This window comes from Orussus abietinus, unplaced genomic scaffold (genome assembly GCF_000612105.2).
Source record: "Orussus abietinus isolate OABI.00-Male unplaced genomic scaffold, Oabi_2.0 scaffold146, whole genome shotgun sequence".
NCBI classification, from domain to species: Eukaryota; Metazoa; Arthropoda; class Insecta; order Hymenoptera; family Orussidae; genus Orussus; species Orussus abietinus.
Genome location: NW_019394289.1, coordinates 184,191 through 204,860, shown reverse-complemented (window position 1 = coordinate 204,860; position 20,670 = coordinate 184,191). Strand labels below are relative to the sequence as shown.

The 20,670-nt window shown below is 39.8% G+C and overlaps 2 protein-coding genes across 2 annotated transcripts; one reads left to right on the top strand and one right to left on the bottom strand.

The window, feature by feature from the left end:
- Positions 1 to 7,186: 7,186 nt before the first annotated feature.
- On the top strand, positions 7,187 to 9,288 carry LOC105703567. The gene has a single exon (XM_012432059.2). The coding sequence runs from the start codon at positions 7,324 to 7,326 to the stop codon at positions 9,286 to 9,288; it is 1,965 nt and encodes a 654-aa protein (XP_012287482.1). The 5' UTR covers positions 7,187 to 7,323.
- A 2,008-nt stretch (positions 9,289 to 11,296) lies between these two features.
- LOC105703566 lies at positions 11,297 to 13,112 on the bottom strand. The gene is made up of 7 exons (XM_023434980.1): positions 13,032 to 13,112; positions 12,755 to 12,925; positions 12,419 to 12,609; positions 12,176 to 12,303; positions 11,711 to 12,012; positions 11,433 to 11,522; positions 11,297 to 11,322 (listed from the first exon to the last, which is right to left on the bottom strand). The coding sequence occupies exons 1-7, from the start codon at positions 13,033 to 13,035 to the stop codon at positions 11,297 to 11,299; spliced, it is 912 nt and encodes a 303-aa protein (XP_023290748.1). The 5' UTR covers positions 13,036 to 13,112.
- Between the last annotated feature and the right edge of the window lie 7,558 nt (positions 13,113 to 20,670).

Sequence of the window (20,670 nt, the reverse complement as noted above, 5' to 3'; positions counted from 1 at the left end):
TTAAGGGGGAGATATGCGAGAATTGTTCGAGGAAAACGCAAATTTTGTTCCGTTTAGCTGAATCTAGCTGATAATGGAGTCTTCTCGCCGTTAAGTAACGATCGAAAGTCGAATGGGATTGTGGAGAGCTGTGGAATGGAAGGAATTATACCCCGGGATTTCACTTAAGCCTAATTTTTAATATAAGGGTGATCGTAAAGGCTGGTTTTCGTGGAGGCGATTAAGGCGATCTGAAAGTGGCCTCGTTTATGAAACTTTTCTCCTAACTGGGTGTACCGAAACGTTTCAAACTCTACAATGTCAATATGGAGGCTATAAGGAAGGTCCCGATACCCGTGAAATTTCAAATTTTATAACAATTTGTTTATAGATATTTCAATGATTTTGTATAAATAATGAAATTCCCCTGGGTATCGGGACTTTCCTTATAACCTATATATTCAGGTTGTAAAGTTTTAAGCGACTCGGTACACCCTGTTCTGAGATAAGTTTCATAAACGATCAACCCCTCAGATCCCACTTTCACATCCCCTTAAGGTGATATGAAAGTGTCATATGTTGTACATACCAGAAAGGTCCAAATATTTATAAAACTTTTCTCCAAATTGGGTGCGCCGAATTAATTCCGTAATTTCATCACGAGGTTAAAATGGCCCTAAGTAGAAACGCGATTGTCTTGAAATTTCATTTCTCGAATGAAATTTCTACTTATCTCGGACACGAACGCAAGAAAACATTCTTTTTTTTTCTTTTCGAGAAATGAAAATTCAAGAGCATCGCGTTCTTCCTTAGGGCCTCCATGATCACGTGTTGATGTTTTAGATAAGTCGGTGGACCCAGTTTGGATAAAAGTTTTATCAACATTTTCGCGTTTAGGTGTATACAAAATGAGTTTTTTTTATGACACCTTAAGGAGTCCCGGGAAAAAGGGTTGTTAAGGGAATCTTCAAAGTGCCAACGCCGAGCGATCTGTCGGGGACGCGAGAAGTGAGGTTAGGTTCCAGGTAGAGATGGAAATTTCTGGGGAAAGTGGGACAAGTTGAATATAACATACGAAGCTTCCGAAGGATCGAATTCCCGAGGGTTTTGTTGAGCGCGCGATCTTTGAAACGAATTAAACACAAAAAGAAACAAAAAAATGTAAATGGAAAATCGTTGCTATTCGTGTACCGATTTTTTGGGCAGGCTTGGAAAAGCTCTGGCGATTGTCTTTCAATATTTGGAATATTTCGATCAGCGATTTCTCGCTGAGAAATTATCGCGGATTTTCGTAATCGTAGCCACGTAACCAGTGTACAATGAAAACTAGTGATGGGAGGAGATACAAGAAACAAGGATGCGACCAATCAGAGCCGCGCGACTTTGCGACGCAATTATACGTTGTACCCTGGGAGACATCAATGCCCTCCCAACCTGCACAGGCGATGCCGTGTCTGCAGGGGAGGCATTCATGTCCGCCATTGTACAAGATACGATCCTCGACATTGGAAACATGTAACACCTGCGAAAAAAAGGGGAAAGAAAAAAGAAGAAGATAATTGTACGGATAGTTATCACGTTAAGGTGATATGAAAGGGACGTACTATATATATGAAACGTTAAAATACTTATATAACTTTTCTCCAAAGTGGGTGGTCCGAATAAATTTGAAACTAGCGAATGATTATGGAGGCCCTAATTAAGAAAGCGATGCTCGTGGAATTTCAATTTTTAAAAAATAATGTGATTATGGTTCTGGTTCAGGATAGACGAAAAATGTTCTTGTTGGAAAATGAAATTTCAGGAGCGTCGTGTTTTTTTTTTTAAGGTCTTCGTAATCACGCTGTGAAGTTCCAAATGATTCGGTGCACCCAGTTTGGAGATGAATATTAATATTTTCACGTTTTGGTATATAGAGTGGCCATTTAATGTCGCCTTAACGATATATCTCGTGATTCGCGATTTTTCTTCCCGGTTGTAAATCTGAATTTGCGTCCCGGTTCCGAGGGGGAATTAGGAATAGGAGATAATTGATGAGACAACTCGAGAGAGGGAAATTTTGGGTGATACGGAAAGGGGGAGGAGGAATGCGAAGTGAGAGGGGGACACGACGTGTATACCGAAATCCTGGAATTTGCAATTTCTTTGATCTCAATATTTGTCTAGCATACAACGACTTGATTAAATAATATTTAACGAGTAAAGTTTAAAGTAAAGTTAGGCGATAACGTGCCGCGAGCTACTCTTAGCGAAAGGCGGGGGCAAAGATAAAGGCGACCGATAAGGGGAATGATAAAAGGGGAAAGTAGAGCCTCGATGCGAGAGCGCCAAGGCAGTGTATAAAGTTGAACTGGGAAAAGCGAAAGAAAAAAAGATGAGTGAGAATAATAGAGTCACGGGGAAGAGTTCTAGGGAAAAAAATGCGTACTCTGTGTATTATTAATAAAAGTTGCTGTCGGCGGATAAGAGGGAAAAAGAAAGATGGCGGAAAGCAACGCGCGACACGCTACGCCCCCTATTCGTTCTCTTGCTACATGTACATATATTCACCGATACCCTACGTTTATACATGCGTATATGTATACTTATACATATATAAATACGAGTGGAAGAGAGAGAGAGAGAGTAGTGTTAAGGCTAACGCACTCCACCAACGCGAGAGAGAGACACTTTACATGCGTAGATAGGTAGTCCATTTATTATTACCTTCATTATTCATTATATATATATTTGTATGGACATGTATGAATATATATGTAAAGAGTAAGCATCATTATTACGATTAGTTACTACGGAGGATACGATATTTAAATGTTGCTGGATGTTCGCCCGATTAGGGGAGGAACGAGATATGTGCGGTTTAGAAGTAAGCGCGGAGGTTCTTCGTCCGGTGGTTTGTGATGAGAGAGAGAGGGACAGAGCGAGTGCGGTTCGCGTGTGTATATGGCTTTTGTGAGTGAGAGGGAACGACTGGTTGTCGCGTTACGTGTGTATGAGACGAGGCGATATGTAGAGAGATGAAAAACGGAGAGAATGAGAGCGAGAGGCCGTGTATTGGGGGCGGATGTGGGAACGCATGAGACATTGTACAGCCCTTTAATCCTTGATAAGCGATAAATGAAACAGATATGTCCTGACTCCTTATAGCGTCCCGCCACCACCGCCCGCCATCGGCCGCCCCCAGTCATAGCAGTTATGACCCGCGGGCCGGCGGGTTTGAGTATAATTTTTTGTACTGTGTAAATGTAAGAACATACGTTTGAATAAGAAAAATGTTTATATTATGAAAACTTGGAGTTCGGTCTTTGGGTCTCCTTCGGGCTCCGCTCGGTCCGGCTCTTCCTTTCCTTTTAGTTGCGGGAGGATCCGCGACGCGGCGCTCTCGTCGCCTCTCGACTGGGTCTCGCGCTAAATACGGCTCGAGGTATAAACAGAGATGAGTTGGGAGATTGCTCACGGAAGGGATCGTGCGATCGCATCCTGTGCTGCCCTCTGGTTTCGTACGTTACCTTTCACCGTTTTTTGCCCCCAAGGGCGGCGCAACGAATTTCTGATAGGAGCTCGCGCACTCGCGATGGCGGTACCATCTACCAGTGACTGTTGGCGGCTCACGTACTCGTGACGGTAATACCATGCGGCAGTTGACGGTGGTGGCTTACCTACGCTTACAGACACTGCTCGCTTTTGATGGTGAGAGTGCCGGAGAGTGCGGCACTCTGCGGCACTCTCCGGCACTCTGCGGCATTCTCCGGCGCTCTCCGACACTATGCGGCAACTCTCCGGCACTCTAGGGCACTCTAGGGCACTCTAGGGCACGCTAGGGCACTCTACGGCACTCTACGGCACTCTACGGCACTCTAGGGCACTCTACGGCACTCTACGGCACTCTACGGCACTCTAGGGCACGGATTTTACCGCCATGTTATAACGCAAAGGGTCCCTCCTTTGCGTCACGACACGACGGATTTTACCTCCATGTCATAACGCAAAGGGTCCCCCCGGGTATTTTGACGTTTTTTATATATAGAATGACCCTTTCATATCACCTTAAGTGTATACATGTGTTTATTATTATATATATATATATTTTTGGTCCACAAATTATCTATTGTCGCCGATAAAGATAGATTGGGGTCGGCGCAGGTCGTTCAATTTTGCCAGCTAGAATTACACAAATGTATTACACAAAAGCCATAAACCCCTATTGAGAAATGCCTCGTAGAGTGCAACGGTTGCAGAAATGAAGCACCCTGTGAGCCCCATAATCCTTGACATTATGACCCGTTTGTTGGAGACGGGAAAAGGTCAACCACCACCTTCATCCTCGATTCCTTTTATGGAGGACACGATCTCTGATCGATCTTGTACTACGGCGGACATGAATGCCTCTCCTGCAGATACGACATCGCCTGTGCAGCATGGGAGGGCATTGATGTCTCCCAGTGTACGACCAATCGTTCGGATCGCTAGTCCCCGATATTACTTCGCCCGTCTTTATAGCTTCAAGAGTATAGCACAAAAAATGAGAACAATTCAGGACCTGGCCGGGGAAACGTAATGCTCGTAGATAAATTTTCCTCCTGCGAAGGATTTTATTTGGCGGGGATTTTGTTATTTATTAAATATAACACGTTATTAAAATAAGTTTTAGAGATTATTACAGAAAATTAAGGTGATATGAATGGCGTTTTGCTTAGTGTAACGTTAATATTGTCCTCGAATTATTACATGAATTTTACCGATGCGGATTTTCGTACCTTTGGTTTTACAGTAATTTCGCCGTTGAAAAGGAATACACGCAGAAGTAGAATTCACGGTTATAACGAGTAATGTTATTTCCTTCGACAAATGTGGACACTTGAAAATGGACCAGTAGAATTATTATTTGGATGCATTTTTCTTATATTGACAACAATAAAACGATTACCTCACTGGGGTAATAGAAATTCCATTTCATATTACTTGAACGATTTTTACACAAACTAGACGTTTGTCTATTAACTTATATTAAAAAAAAAATTCGCAACGGTCTTCAAAGGGAGAAGAGAAAAATGTTTAGCGAAAAATTCCGGGGTTCTCAGAGTATTGACCGTAGGTCACCTTTGATATTTTTCCAGGCAGTTTTTATGGAGCGTTGGTACCGTATTAGACACACCAAGTGCCGCAACATTCTTCTCGTAACTGTTAACGATCATACCACACGTAACTGTCCTTTCATTGCACGCACTCGCAATGGAGGAACAATGAACGTGACGTAGATGTACTCGGGTTTTCCTCACGAGTCCAACGACACACCTCTCGCTGTGGAATTTCCTAACGTCCTCCAGGATTTTGCAAAATCGACTCATTAATGAGTTTCCCATAAAGAAGAGTCGATACTTATATAGCAGTGGATAATTATCTCCGAGATATTTTGCCTGCAATTATTCGGAAATATTCTACGCCCTTATATGGGAGAAGTGTCGGAGTTTCATGAACTTCCAAGCTGTTACCTCACTTTGTACACGGAGCCATTTCGACATACGGGCGAAATTCGTCTGACCGTGCAGGCAATATTGGACCAAACGGTCGGGCGCCTTTAGGCGCTCTTAGTAGCCAAGGGGTTAAGGTGATATGAAAGTGTGATATATGTACATAACAAAAAGTGAAAATATTGATAAAACATTTCTTTGGAGATAAGTTTTATAAATATTTTCACCTTTTTGTTACGTATATATCACATGGTGTTGGATAAGCCCACGAAGAGGTATAAGGAGTGGAGGAGGTGCATTTTATGTCTATTTGTTGTTGGCCGTCAAATTATTGCAATTTTCTTCAGTGACACTTTGACACGTGACCGCGTCCCATCAATTGCTCTGGTAGTATCGGGAAAGTGCTCGTTGCGCGTATTATCAGACATGACAATTAAGGGCAAGGGGGGGGGGGTCGAGTAGGTGGAGGAGGTGCGACTAAGTACATTCTGTATCCGAAACTTGTATCCTTCTCGCTTTCACTTCGCGTACATCTCGCGACTCGAGTCGAGTCTCGCATTGCGCGAGAAGCAATTCGCCTCTCGAGGTGAGGTGATTATCGGAGTTGGATTATAAATATAATAAGTATATATATATACAGTCTAGAGAATCGTTCACCTCTCCGATAAGGGAGTCGTTACGGGAGTAGCCTCTTATCACATGGAGTCCCTCTGGATCCTCGTACTCCTCTTCGCCGCGATAACCGCGGTGAGAACTGCCGAAGTTTTCGTAAGTTGAAGATTTGATGAATTGCATTAGTTCGATTGTATACCTTTGTGATTGTACGAGTGAACTTTTTAAATATAATTGTGGATTTAATGGATTGCATTAGGTCAGTTGAACATTTTTGGGATTGTACGAGGGAATTTTTAAGTACAATTGTGGATTTGATGAAATGCATTAGTTCGATTGAACACTTTTGTGATTGTACGAGGGAAGTTTTTAAATACAATTGTGGATTTGATGAATTGCATTAGGTCAGTTGAACATTTTTGTGATTGTACGAGGGAATTTTTAAATACAATTGTGGATTTGGTGAATTGCATTAGTTCGATTAAACACTTTTGCGATTGTACGAGGGAATTTTTAAATACAATTGTGGATTTGATGAATTGCATTAGTTCGATTAAACATTTTTGCGATTATACGAGGGAATTTTTAAATATAATTGTGGATTTGATGAATTGCATTAGTTCAATTGAACACTTTTGTGATTATACGAGTGAATTTTGAAATGCAATTGTGGATTTGATGAATTGCATTAGTTTGATTGAACACTTTTGGGATTGTACAAGTGTATTTTTAATATATTTTTGCTCAAAGTAATTAATTATCATTTAAATTTAATATAATGTGATTATGCATCATTAGCGAACTTGTACTTTGGAAGTCCACGGGGCCTTTATTGATTACGTAAATTACCGGCAATATAAAATTGGCCAGGGTCAAGCAGTCGTTGAATTAATCATGGGATTAATTAACCAGGGATTTCGCAAATTGGCTTCGACGTTTTTTCGCACGCAACTTATGTATCGTAAAGCATGTAAAACGATGGTTTATTTCATTATAATGATTGTATGAAAGCGACAGGTGGAGTACGCCATTTATTACAATAGCCCATGTAATTCGACACATCTCTCAAAATAAAACCAAACGTCGGCAACGTAGGTATCTAAAAGAATCACTTTTACCGACGTCGATCAAGTCCCTCGACGTGTTTCGCATCACCTTAAACCCCGAAATAGGAATAAAAAGAATGTAAAGATGCAACTTGAAGTACATATCTTTTGTAAGAAAGGGTAATTGAGTGGTTTGTTATCGAAGTGACGTTGAAATGTTTCAGAATACCCTGCCGCCCCCCCTAAACACGAACTTCTCGTGTCGTTCGAGGACCACGGGTTTTTACGCAGATTTGGAGACAAATTGCCGAGTCTACCACACTTGTGACGACCAGGGGAATAAATTCACCTACCACTGCCCTGAAGAGACGGCATTCCGTCAGGACGCGTTGATCTGCGACCACGCTCACCTGGTGGACTGCCAACAAGGAACTCGAGTTAGCACCTTATCAACGGAGAACAGCAAGCAAAACCTCCATCTAGGTCCAACCGTATCGCCAACCCCAAAGAGTCCTCCAGGAGACGGTCAACCTCGTCCAGATCACCGAATTTCACCAGGAGTCAGGAAACAGGAATCTCCACCCACGACCCAAAGACCAGGACAAGGCGAAAGGATCAGCTCGGACAATCGCAGGAACTTCGACTCCACGACATCAAGATCAACGGTGAACGAGGGTCCTGCTTTTAGAAGTGCCAGGACATTCGATCCTACGTCTGGGAGGTTGAATTTCGAGGACCGTCCTGGTGCAAAGGGGTCCAGGACATTCGGTCCTGCGAGTGAGAAGGCGGTTAGAAGTGATCATCCTGGCTCAACTAATCCAAGGACCTTTGATTTCACCACCTCGAGGTCGGTCCTGAACGAACGTCCTGCGTTTGATAGCCTTGGAAGGTTCGAGTCCTCGGAAAGGGGCCAGGAGACCCGGAAGAACCTGCGTAACATTCAAAGTAGCCAGGTGGCTTCGCCATCGGCGAAGTTGGCATCCTTTGGTCGAGGGAAATCCCAGGTCGAGGGGACAGGTGGAGGTCCTGGGAGTCCGTTTCCGGATTTCCGGGATCGGTTTAAGGGACTGGGGACTTTACAGCCGCCATTTCCCCAGCCTAGATCCTTTGGGTCTTCTGGAGGGAGGACGCTTGATGGGTACCAGACCAAATCACCAGGACACGACAGACACGGTGGAAATGACAACACATCTTTGAACGTGGATTCCAGGACTTCCGGGTGGAGGGCGTTCGATGGGTACCAGATCAGATCACCAGGAAACGACAAAAACGGTGAACATAACGTGTCCTCGAACGCGGAATCCAGGTCTACTGGGTGGAGGGCCTTCGATGGGTACCAGACCAGGTCACCAGGACACGACGGACACGGTGGAAATGACAATACATCTTTGAACGTGGATTCCAGGACTACTGGGTGGAGGGCCTTCGATGGGTACCAGATCAGATCACCAGGAAACGAGAAAAACGGTGCAAATAACGCGTCCTCGGACGCGGAATCCAGGACTACTGGGTGGAGGGCCTTCGATGGCTACCAGACCAAGTCACAAGGAAACGAGAAAAACGGTGCAAATAATAAAGTACCCTCGATTGTGAGCTCCAGTTTTGAGGGGTCCCGTGGCGAACGGAGGACTTTCGAGGATTCCCATGATAGAGGCTCTTCTTCCAGGAAAGTCAAATTTGATAACACCAAGACTGCCTTTGAAAGGACTACTGTGAGCAGCAGACCCTTCAGCACTTTCTCGGATTTCTCGAAGTCCTCTATCAGGAGTCAAGCTGGAAACTATCCTTACAGTGAGACTTTAAGGTCGATACAGTTCCCTGGGTCTTCGACAACGGCAAATGTGGTGACAACAATGGCGCCGGTGATCCCAAGAAGGCCCAGCAGGGTAAACGTAGGGACCACGGAGACACCAGTGGCTGCTTTTACAGCTTCTTTGAAACCATTGGTTCCTAATGAACTGGAGATTGATCCTTATTATCCTAAAAGCTCATCCAGCACCGAGGCTTATTATACTCCTAGGGAAGGCTCTAAGGACTTGACTCCTATCAGGTTTTCCACCGTGAAGCCATTTTCTTCTTCCAAGCTCGACATTCCCGCGGTACTTCCGGATCTGAATAGTTTAGAGGATATTGTAGATCGTAGGAAGTTATTTTACATCCCGAAGGTCAAGTCTAGGTGAAATTCTGGTGGCTCTATAAAAAGATAAGATTTCTTGTTAAAAAAGAAAAGATTGAATCCAGGTTTAGACGCAAAAGGTGCTTAATGTGGGAATTTCTTTAATTTTCTTGGACTTGGTTGTTTCCTTTAAGTACTTTTGTCTTTTTATATTGAAAATTGTCCGGATTATTCATTATTAATGGATATCCAAGGAATTGCTCCAAGGGTCTTTGATCAGGTTTCTTTTTTCACGTAGAAATTGTCTTTCTGCTCGATTTCAGATTTTCACCGAATTTTTTACGTGGACAGGTTGAAGTATGTAATCGATCGTATGATATTATTTTACATATTAAACGAGATAAAAAGGTATTAGTGTTCCTGGACAAATTGAAGCGTCTATAGTTTATTCGCGGTGTGTCTCATATGTATGACATACCTTGACATTGCACAAAGATGCTCAATTTGTTACACGTATCTAATGAGTAATCTAATCAGTCTTCCATTTCATTATTATCTACTATTAAATTTAGTATCGGTGCATCGCTAGTAAGGTAGATTTATAAATAAATACTCATCCTAATAGGTAAATATTATAGCGTATTTATATCCCAAAGGTAATGAAACGAAGATACTCATTTATAGGATTAATAAATTGATAAGGCCGCTTAATAAACATCCACAACTTCATTAATAAACCAACCTCGATTTAATATAATTTTGTAATCGGTTGCGTCTGTTTTCAGTTTTTCGGAGGTTTATTAACAAATTTTGACTATTTTCCTACGGACAATTTGTAACGTCAGTTGGAGCGACGATAATTATCTAACCTGGAATCAAGTTTTAGTTTATGAATTTTCACATTTTTAACAAACATTTCAATTTGGCAGGCTTATGGTGACAGGATCCGAAAGTTGTTCTTGCGGGCCAACGGCGTACAGGGAAAGTGTTTTAATTTTGGAAATGTCAATGGAACCTAGAAGTGCTTGATTTCTTGTTGAACATCTCACTTTTGCCACGATTTTCCTGTATTAAAATTATTATTCTTTAACATAATGATTAGTATAAGCAGTATTCCATATTTAGAGAAAATGAGTATAAAAATAGTTATTCTTTCGATTGACATCAGTCACTACAAAGTACTAGTTAACTTCAGTAACAAAATAGTTGATTGTCATTCTATAGTGCTATCGTAATCATTAAGGTGACGTGATAGTGGCGTCAATCGTTTATGAAACTTTTCTTCGCACTGGGTGTATCGAATCGTTTCAAACATTACATATATGAATATGGTAATTGTAAGGAAAGTCCTGACACGCGGAATCCCAATTTGTTTAAAATTTATTTAGACATTTTCAAAATGTTCATAAAAAAAGAAAGAAATTTCATGGGTGTCAGGACCTTCCTTATTGCCTCTATATTCATGTTGTGAAGTTTGAAACGATTTGGTGCATTCAATTTGGAGAAAAGCTTTATAAACGATTGACCCCTTAAGGGGATGTGAAAGTGGCATCTGAAGGGTCACACGTTTATGAAACTTTTCTCCAAATTGAATGCACTGAAATCTTTCAAACTTTACCACGTGAATACGGAGGCTATAAGGAAGGTCTCGACACCCATAAAATTTCATTTTTAACAAACAATTTTTGAAATTTTGATAAACAATGTTTTAAAAAATTGAAATTTCATAGGCGTCATTATCGTCTCCTTGTTTACATTGTAAAGTCTGAAACGACTCGCTGAACCCAGTTCGGAGAAAAATATTATAAACGAAACCCCATTGGTGCAACTTTCACATCACCTTAAAAATGATGAACGGATTACATTTTATACTGCATTAACAATTCATGACTAACCCATCTGCGAGAATCTGGTATCCCGTGACATTATTAAGGTCCCTTGGTAGTGTCCACGTGACGAAAGCACAATGGCAGAGGCTTCGTTGTACCAGAAAATTCGTAGGTTTTGGCACCGAAATCTTGACTTTTTCACTTGTCAATGATATTGGAAATTTGCAGCCCTTTTGGCCGAGATTAAGCTCGGAGCACTTTGCATCTGACTTTTGTTGACATTGTTTCAGGTAAAGGTAAAGTGCTTCTTGATCGAAATCCCATCCTGTATATTGTAGACAAGGCGCTGTCAAGTTTTTCCCTATTTGATCGATGTTGCTTGAATTTCTCAATTCCTGAGCCAAAATAGCGATCATGCCATCCTTGGTGCGGCACTTAGCTTGCAGAAACTTGATCGCAGCTGTCAAGCCTAATAAACATTTAAGATTAATTATTTAATAGAAATCAGACGTAACAATTGACTCCTCGGACGACATTTTCGATATCGCCTTAACAAAGGATAAATTTACAGTACTTTACACGTCACTAAAGCTTAATGCATGTTATACTAAATGGAAAGGAAAGAGTGCAATTAGTTTCTTGTTTCATATTTTTAACCTGAATGTGTGGCTTTAATCGGAGAGGACGAGGCCGATTTATGTGGAAAAATCGGATTTTCAGCGCAGCAGCAATTTTCGATCAATTTTTGGAGAGCCTCGCTTTTCTTCTGCACGGAGGACATGTCTTTTTGCAATTTGTCGACTGTTTTCTGGGATTCCGTTTGTTCGTTTGTATTGGTAAGAATGTTTTTCAAAGGTTGCCTGTTAGTACTCGAGGATGATTTTGTAGATTCGATACAATTGCTTGCAACTTTGTGCGAAGAGTTTCCTCCTTGACCGCCACAATCGGTAACAATTGGCCTGGAAATTGAAGCAAAATTTTGGAAATGATTTTCCACGATAAACTTGAATGAGAGAAATTCAAGTACAATATATGACGTTCATAATTGTACAAAACAGGTCTGTTTGTATATAAATAGCTTAATTGAAGACTGGGTAATTTATATGTGTTCTGAGGTGTTACTTTTGTAAAGATGATTTTGAGGTGGCTTCTTTTTTTTCATTTTTTAGAGATTCGGCTTGTGGATCGCATCCGCAGGGAAAAACTGCAATTTCTCCTTCTTGATAGAAACCACAATTACAGGGACATGCCTGGAATAATAACGTCTTACAAAAGTAATTATTTATTAGAATGATTACTTTCAGGGTCCATTTTGACTTTACGTATAAAGGGGCAAAGTAATTATTGTTCATTGTAGACCCCTACCTCCTCTTCTTCTGAAACCTTTGTTTCCTTCATTTCACTCCGAGTACATGTTGGGCTTTTATCTGGACATGACTGATAAGATTTCGACATGCATCTTGAATTATTAGAACCTTTAGAAAGGTCAACAGGTTGCTCAATTGTGTAATAGTCGCAACTATTCCTGCTAGCCTTGCATTCAGAACATTTCTTTCCTATTGTTAAAAAATAGAGATGCAAAATACAATTTTGTATGTGCATTAATTATCATTGACGGATTTAAACTAAACTAAAGTACGGGTATTGAAAGTATTTCTCGAGATGAGAAACTTAATGGGGAAAATTTTCAAATTGTTGTACCTTTGTTGCACGAATTAGATGATTTGACATCGTGGGAAGAACAATTTGAGGTTTGCGATGCCTTTGATGTTTTTGATACTATTGATGTTTTTGATCTTGTTGAAGTATCCGATACCTTCTTGTTAACTGCCGAGCATCGGTTATTCTTCCTTTTTTTGCTTACTGTACTTCCTAATCAAATATTGTACCGCATTAAAATAATATTAATTAACTCGTAACAAAGTCGCGATCAGTTTCAGCCTTCTTGTTATCAAGGAATCGGTCTTAAATACTTAACCCATTTTCTTCTTTACCCTCTCCGAGATATCTAATTTCTTATCAATGCAGAGACGGTCTTTGTTCCAAGCATTGGTAATCTGCAATTTGAAGCACCAGAATATACAAATTTGAATATCGCTATTCCGGATGTCATTTTTATTTAAATAATCGTCTCCAGAGGAAGTTAATAACAACCAGGGATATTTATAGGATATTTTTTTTTTCCATTTTTGTAACGCTTTACTTCAAAGAAACTGTTTTTTGAATCACCCTGTAGGAAGACACAATCATTCCTCTACTCGAAGACTTGGACTCGATAAGCTACCTGTATTTTTTTTAGGAAGTCTTCATAATAGATTTTTTAAATCACCGTCTTCAGAGTAAGTTAATAAGGAAGTGAGATATTTACAGGATATCTTTTTGGATTTTTCTAACGCTTTACTTCGAAGAAAGTGTTTTTGAATCACCCTGTAGAAAGACTTACAATCATTCCTCTACTCGAAGACTTGGACTCGATAAGCTACCTGTATTTTTTTTAGGAAGTCTTCATAATAGATTTTTTAAATCATCGTCTTCAGAGTAACTTAATAAGGAAATGAGATGTTTACAGGATATTTTTTGGGATGTTTTTGAATCACCCTGTAGAAAGACTTACAATTATTCCTCTACTCGAAGACTTGGATTCGATAAGTGTCGATTGTCCCTGCTTCAATATAACCACGACTTCATTTTTCATTTCCGAGCTCTGTAGTGTCACGTTATTCTCCCGAGTTGTCGCCTTTTCATTCATTCTGGAAGATGTAGAGGGCGCCACCACCGGCAACTTCTTTTTCGGCGCGCATGTTTTCTCGTATCTTCTACGGTCGTTACAATTTCCTCTCGACTCGACTGTTCGAGGTTTCATAAAGCCTTTGGCCTTAAACTGCGAAGTCGACGTGGTGGCATTAACAGCAGGTCTCTTAAAAAAAGTGCGACCCATTTTCCTGGGCCCGCCATCTTTTTTCGAAAACACTACTCCCCTTGGTGGTTTCAATCCGAAGCCTTCGAGGCATCTTGAGCACTTCAATTGTACAGAATGACCACTTTGTCCGTAAGGAAAACTGCTCTGTGAGGATTTCATTCGGAAATTTTCACCGAGCATTGCAACTTCGTTTTTTAAGGAACACCTGCGACACTTCGACAGTGATTTCGGCGATTGCAATCCTCTTTTTGAAGTTGCACATATTTTTCGATGGCATTTTCCTCTGGGAATCTTATATGAAGTCATGATGGATTCGTCTTTCTTTGGTTTTAGGGATGGTTGCCTGCACCTGTTGCACTTCACCGATGAAGTTGCGGTGCCAGGACTCACGGGATATGAGTCGTATATCTTCTTCGAGGGATTTCTTGTCTGGGAAAAAACTGAGTGATTGCATTTTTTGCCGTGAAGTTTCACCTGTGAAGTTTCGAGATAAGCGCGCAGCAAGCGCGAAGTGCAAGTACCAGGAATGCACTTCGGCTTTCTTACGATGACTTTGTCTTTGCATTTGGTGCACTTCCTCGGTGAAGCGTCCACTTCTGCAGTAATTGTAGGTCTTGAAGTGCTCTCCGAATTCGACAAGATAGATGGCGCCGACTTTTGCTCGGTAATTGGAGCTTTGCATTTACTGCACTTCACCTGGGAGTACGAGGTTCCGTAAGTGTCATCGCACTTCATCATTGAGCCTTTACTTGAAATTATGACCGGTATCATCTGTTCCTTTCCTTTTGAAGAATTGCTCCCCTTGCATCTGCTGCACTTCGGTGCTTCGGACGAACTTCCCGCTCTGAAGTTCATCAAAGACTTTGATTTTGACTCCGAGCTGAATGTTATTGAAAAGCTGGGTTTTGTCTGATATTCGCAGGATTCTTTTCCATTTCCAGATTGGGACGTGAATTCAGTATTCCGATTGCACTTCACTTTTGATCTCTTAATTTGAACACTTGAAATAATTTTATAATTCGGATCTGAAGATATAGCCGGAGTTATGGGTGGGTGTGGATCTTTGGAAATTTTGCAAGGATTGCAAGTGTTATTTCTAGGCACTTCAGATGAAGTTTTCGTTTTAGAGTCACCTATAAATGTCGAGGATACGCTAACTGTAGTCGATAGGGGGGTTTTCATTTGCGATTGGCAGCACTTCTTGCATTTTTTAGACAATGAAGTAGCACACGTATTCGGATTGCACTTCATTGTGATTTTGCTGCACTCGTTCATTAAATCTCTATTTAAGGGAGGTGATGATTCTCTGTATACAGTGCACTTCACTTTTGAAGTCTTACTCCTCGGCGGGGGGATTTTATTGCAAACATCGCACTTCATTTTCGAAGTCGTGCCTTCGACTTCCAAATCCGACATTGGCAGTGAAGTTTCTTCCGGAAATTCGCCAGAATTTCTCATAAGAGTAACATTTCCCTTCGAAATGCACAATCCTGCACACGTGCCGCACTTTACGCCTTTTTCCAAAGGAAACTTCAAATTTTCGAAATTTTTCACGTCGCACTTCATTTTAGAATTGTTCATCGGCGATTGTTCAGAAATTGGGCGTGAACAATTATAAGGTAGATCATTTTCCCTGGCCAATTTCTTCGCAGAACATCTTCCTTCTCCATTCATTAAAGTTTCACTCTTTTCGAAGTTGCACTTCATTTTTTTATTTACGTTATCATGACATCCGCAGTTGCAAGGGGTGTTATTGGTGTTTCCACACCCGCAACCACAAGGAGACTTCATATTTCCATCTTTGACGCACTTTTCAGAACCCTCGGAAATTATTGAAGTTTTTTTGAAGTGGTCACATCCACAATCTTCGCCACAATTCTTGCAGATCCAAGTTCCACTTGGCGAGTGTTGATCCGGGCCCCAATCTGTGCAGATGCAAGATTTCCTCTTTTTCTTCGTCATATCGTCCTGTCATTACAAAATGTTCTTTGTACATGTCAATAGATCTTACCTAAGGTTTGTATCGGATTAAATTATTCTTAACCGATGATTTTCAGATATTTACCCAAGTGTTAGCAATTTAAGGTGTTCATTTAAGGTGATATGAAAGGCGCTGAGAAATATAATCGACGTCGATATAATAGAATTCATCTATACCCTTTTTGGAGGTTACGACATTTTGAATACTCAAGTGGTAACATAAGTTGGCGCGTCCCGTTACCGACATTTATGTTTATGTTGAAATCTTTTACAGTCTACGTTGAGAATTATACGAAATGAAGCATTTAATATGCCATTTCGGTAAAGTAATGACGAAGAAATCTACGTAAAACTGTCGAAATCCCGTGAATTCATTATTCTAACGACTGTTTAGGACCAGCGTCGCCATCTGTGACATTTAGCCTCAACTAAATTTTTCCTCTAAGAACACGTGTCAGTCCCGAGACTATCCAGCATTCTCTTGCAATCGTTGGTGAAAGTATTTTCCATATTTTCCCATCTGACTCTGTAATATTCCATTTCTACGGTATTCTAAATTCTTCGAGCTAGGTCCTCAAAGACTTCATTTTCGATTCTATCCCTCCAAGAAGCGTAAAACATCGAAAACGTGCCCGGACCACGCCATGTTGGTTCTAGTCCATGAGAAATAAATACATTTTTTATGAATAATTAAATTTCCTAAGCTTTAGGATATATAGACTGACCCTTTCATATCACCTTAAGTACTGTCATGACTTACGGACGATGTATATAATCCACCTGTCCTGTCAATGGTCTAGATCTCCGTATGCATTGACAATAGTTTGAAGCTTATTGCATCTTGCCAGTTATTTAGACTTTGTCATGTTTTATATAAAGCTTAGAGTATGCCGCAATTTCAAGGTTCGCCTGATGTTCGGACTCCGGGCTTTCCAGGGCGAGCCTTTACGTTTCTGGAAAGAAAAGGATCAGAGATTAGAGGCGCATTAAGGTGATATGAAAGGGTCATTATACATATATATAAAACGCCAAAATATTTATAAAAATTTTCTCCAAACCGAATACACCGAATTGTTAGAAACTTCAGCATGTAACCATGGAGGCTCTAAGAAACAACGTTGTGCTCGTGAAATTTCATTTTTATTAAAAATTTTCTTTATTTATCTCAGAACCGAGAATGCATATTTTTTTGGAAAAGTGAAATTTCACGAACATCGCTTTCTTCCTTAGGGCCTCCATAATCACATGTTGAAGTTTCCAACGATTCGGTGCATCCAGATAAAAGTTTCATAAATATTTTCACGTTTCATACACATAGTATATATATTCATACCAAAAAGTAAAAATATTTGTAAAACTTTTCTCCAAATTGGGTGTCACGAATCATTTGAAACTTTAACACGTGATTATGGAGGCCCTAAGGAAAAACCTGATGCTTATGAAATTTCATTTTTCAGATATGAATTTTCTTATGTAGCTTAGACTAGAACGACAATCGTATTTTTTAGTGGATAATGAAATTTCACGAGCATCGCCTTCTTCCTTAGGGCTTTCATAATCATGTACTGAAGTTTCAAATGATTCGGTATACTCAGTTTGGCGAAAAGAATTATTAATATTTTCACGTTTCATATATATAGAATGACCCTTTCATATCACCTTAAGTGCGAGCGAGACAGCCCTAGAAAGCCTGAGTCCTTTCAGAGGAAGACTTCTTACTTGTTTAATCAGACCTAATGTGCAAGGGCAATCGCACGTACAGATTTCCTCCAGTTTGCTCAAGTCTTTCAACTTCTGCACAGTGCTTTTCACAGGTTCAACCAGGTGACACAGGTTCTGATCCTGAGGATAATTCGGGTAAAGGCAAGTGAAATTATCACGGAATAGGAACATCTAGGTTGATCAATTTAAAGTGATATGAAAGGTTCATTATATATATTATATTATATAATGACCCTTCTATAATATATATAATAAATATTATATATATATGTATAACGTCAAACGTTTATATTTATAAAACTTTTCTCCAAACTGGATGCACCGAATCACTTGAAACTTCAACACGTGATTATTGAGGCCCTAAGGAAAAACCCGATGCTTATGAAATTTCATTTTTCAGACAAATTTTTTTATTTACCTTCGACTATAACCAAAATCCTATTTTTGTGTGAAAAATGAAATTTCACGAGCATCGCGTTCTTCCTTAGGGCTTTCATAATCATGTACTGAAGCTTCAAATGATTCGGTATACAGGTTTGGAGAAATGTTTTATTAATATTTTGACGTTTTATATATATATGTATAGAATAACACATATCACTTTTCATATCATCTTAATGCTTCCCAGGTTCATATAAAATGTACAGAAACATTGAAAATTACGGTCATACCATTAAAAAATATCATGATTTTGAATAACGTTAATCGGCGTGTAAATTAAAATATAATGAATTTTTATTTAGTAGGTTTTTCTGTTGTTGATTTCTTTTAACATCAACAGGATAAAAATCGGCTTTATAATGGGTTAATCAAATTGAGTCGAATTTCAAAACGACTGCATCTTTCTCGACGGAAATGGTATTTTCGAAAACGTGAGCAAAGTTTCGGAAATTTACCGAGATGCGATCCCGAGTTTATAGAAGCCTGCATAATTCATGTATGGAAATTTATGCAAGCTCTGTAACAGGTTGACCATCACTTAAGGATCTTTGAGGAACATGTTATTACCTTGGCATTTTTCAGGAGATTTTCGAATTGACAGACGAGGTCTTTCAGTGGTTTTGGTCGAATAACATTTCGGTCGCCATCTTCGGTTGATAAATCCTGTTTATTATTCGATCTGCATTTATTACATCCACGTGATCTTTCTAATGTTATAATTGGTTGATCAATTGTATTTGTTGGAACTTTCTCCGAAGCTATTCTTGTAGTTGAACAGTGTCCACCGTGTAGTCTTTTAACTATTATCCGATTATCATCCCTCATGAAATTATTTTCAACCTCCTTTTCTTTCGATTTCATTTGATCACTATTTATCAAAACTTCATTTCCATTCTCCACAATATTTTCCTGGATAATTATTTCCCTCTCTAGATGATCAAATTTCCATGCAGCGTATTGAAGTTGGGCTTGAAGTTGTTGAGCCTGTTGTAAAAGAAATTCCTTTTCATCGTAAACTTCATCAACATCAGTAGAGAAATTCTTCTGAAGAAAGGGAATATTTTGTTGAATATTTCTGGTATTTTGCAATTTTTCTTGTCTTGACATTTTTGAGACTTTTGATTCCTGGTTTATCTCAGGACTTAATATCATTTCATCTTGATAACTCGGAAATTGATTAACCTTAGTTTCTCGAATCAGGTCATCTTTTTTATGACAATGTTTCTTCCACTTTGGGCTTGTCAACTTTTTATTTAATCGTCTCACCTGACGTTTCATAAAATTCCCCCCTTCGCGCATAATTATTATGTCGTCGGCCATTTTTTTATTAGAGACATTTAATTTCTTCAGAATAATGTCCGAGAACGAAGAAGACTCGTCGATGTCACGGGATTGACATTCTTGACACTTCGGATTTTCCGACTCCCCCTGGAAAATCCTGTCAACGTTTTGCAAGAGTTCTTTGCAACATTTTCTGCGATCCTCGAGCTCGTGGATCCGTTTGTGCAACTTTTCCTCTTTTTCCGGAAGCGAGTGAATTTTTTTGGAAAATGGAAAATCCTGCGAGGACGCGGGAACGAGGAGGTTCTCTTTAGAAAATGACTCCTGATAATGATCAACATTTTCATCAATACTTTCTTGACATTTTTTGAAGTGCTTTTCTCCAGGCAAGGATCTATCGACATCTTCCAAGGACCTTCCCCAATTTTCTGGATAATTTCCCAAACATTTCCTGCTTCTTTTGAAAACCATTTGAATACCATCGTCCACTATTTCGGATTTATCTCCAACATTTTGAAAAATTTCCATTTTATCATATTTTGACTGAGACCCGGAAGCGTCTGTAGTTTCCAAAATGTCTTTCGGCTTTTCAAAAATTGACGTACCGTAGGGTTGACCATTCTTTGCTGCCATTAATGCTTTTTTGACAATAAGCTCAAGCTTTCGAACATGATTTCTTATCTCAATCTCTTTTCGTTCCAGGTTAGAATTAATTTCCTCCCGTCTGTTTATCTTGTTTGACCAATATTCTTTCTTGCGTTCGTTATCAACAGTTTTCTTGCTTGACGGATCCGAGACGCTGAAAAATGCCGTCGAGGACCAAAATAATTTAAAAGGGTTAAACATTTTCTTCCGGAGGTGCCTTTGATATTAATTAGTACGGTTTTTCCCTGCTCGAGATTGCTCTCGAATTTTGTACCTTGTGGAATTTCTTTTAAGAAGGGTTATGCATTTCCGAGAGAGTTCCAAATTTGGCAGGGATGCTGAAGAGCCGCCATGTTTTTTGAATATCCTAACCTTTTACGAATTTCCAAATTCAGTCTAGTGGCAATGTCAATAAAACAATTTACAGGCGATTTATTGCAGTGAGCACATAAAATGCAGATGAGCCCCATAGTTGAATTTCTGACTGAAGATCATTTATGTAAATTAGTCCATATAAAGCGATTGTATAACCCTAGTAGCATAGAATATTATTTAAATATTCTTTCTTTTCTAATTTTCCCTAAATATCTCAAGCGAGATGATTAATGTTGCAAACTTCAGGCACGCA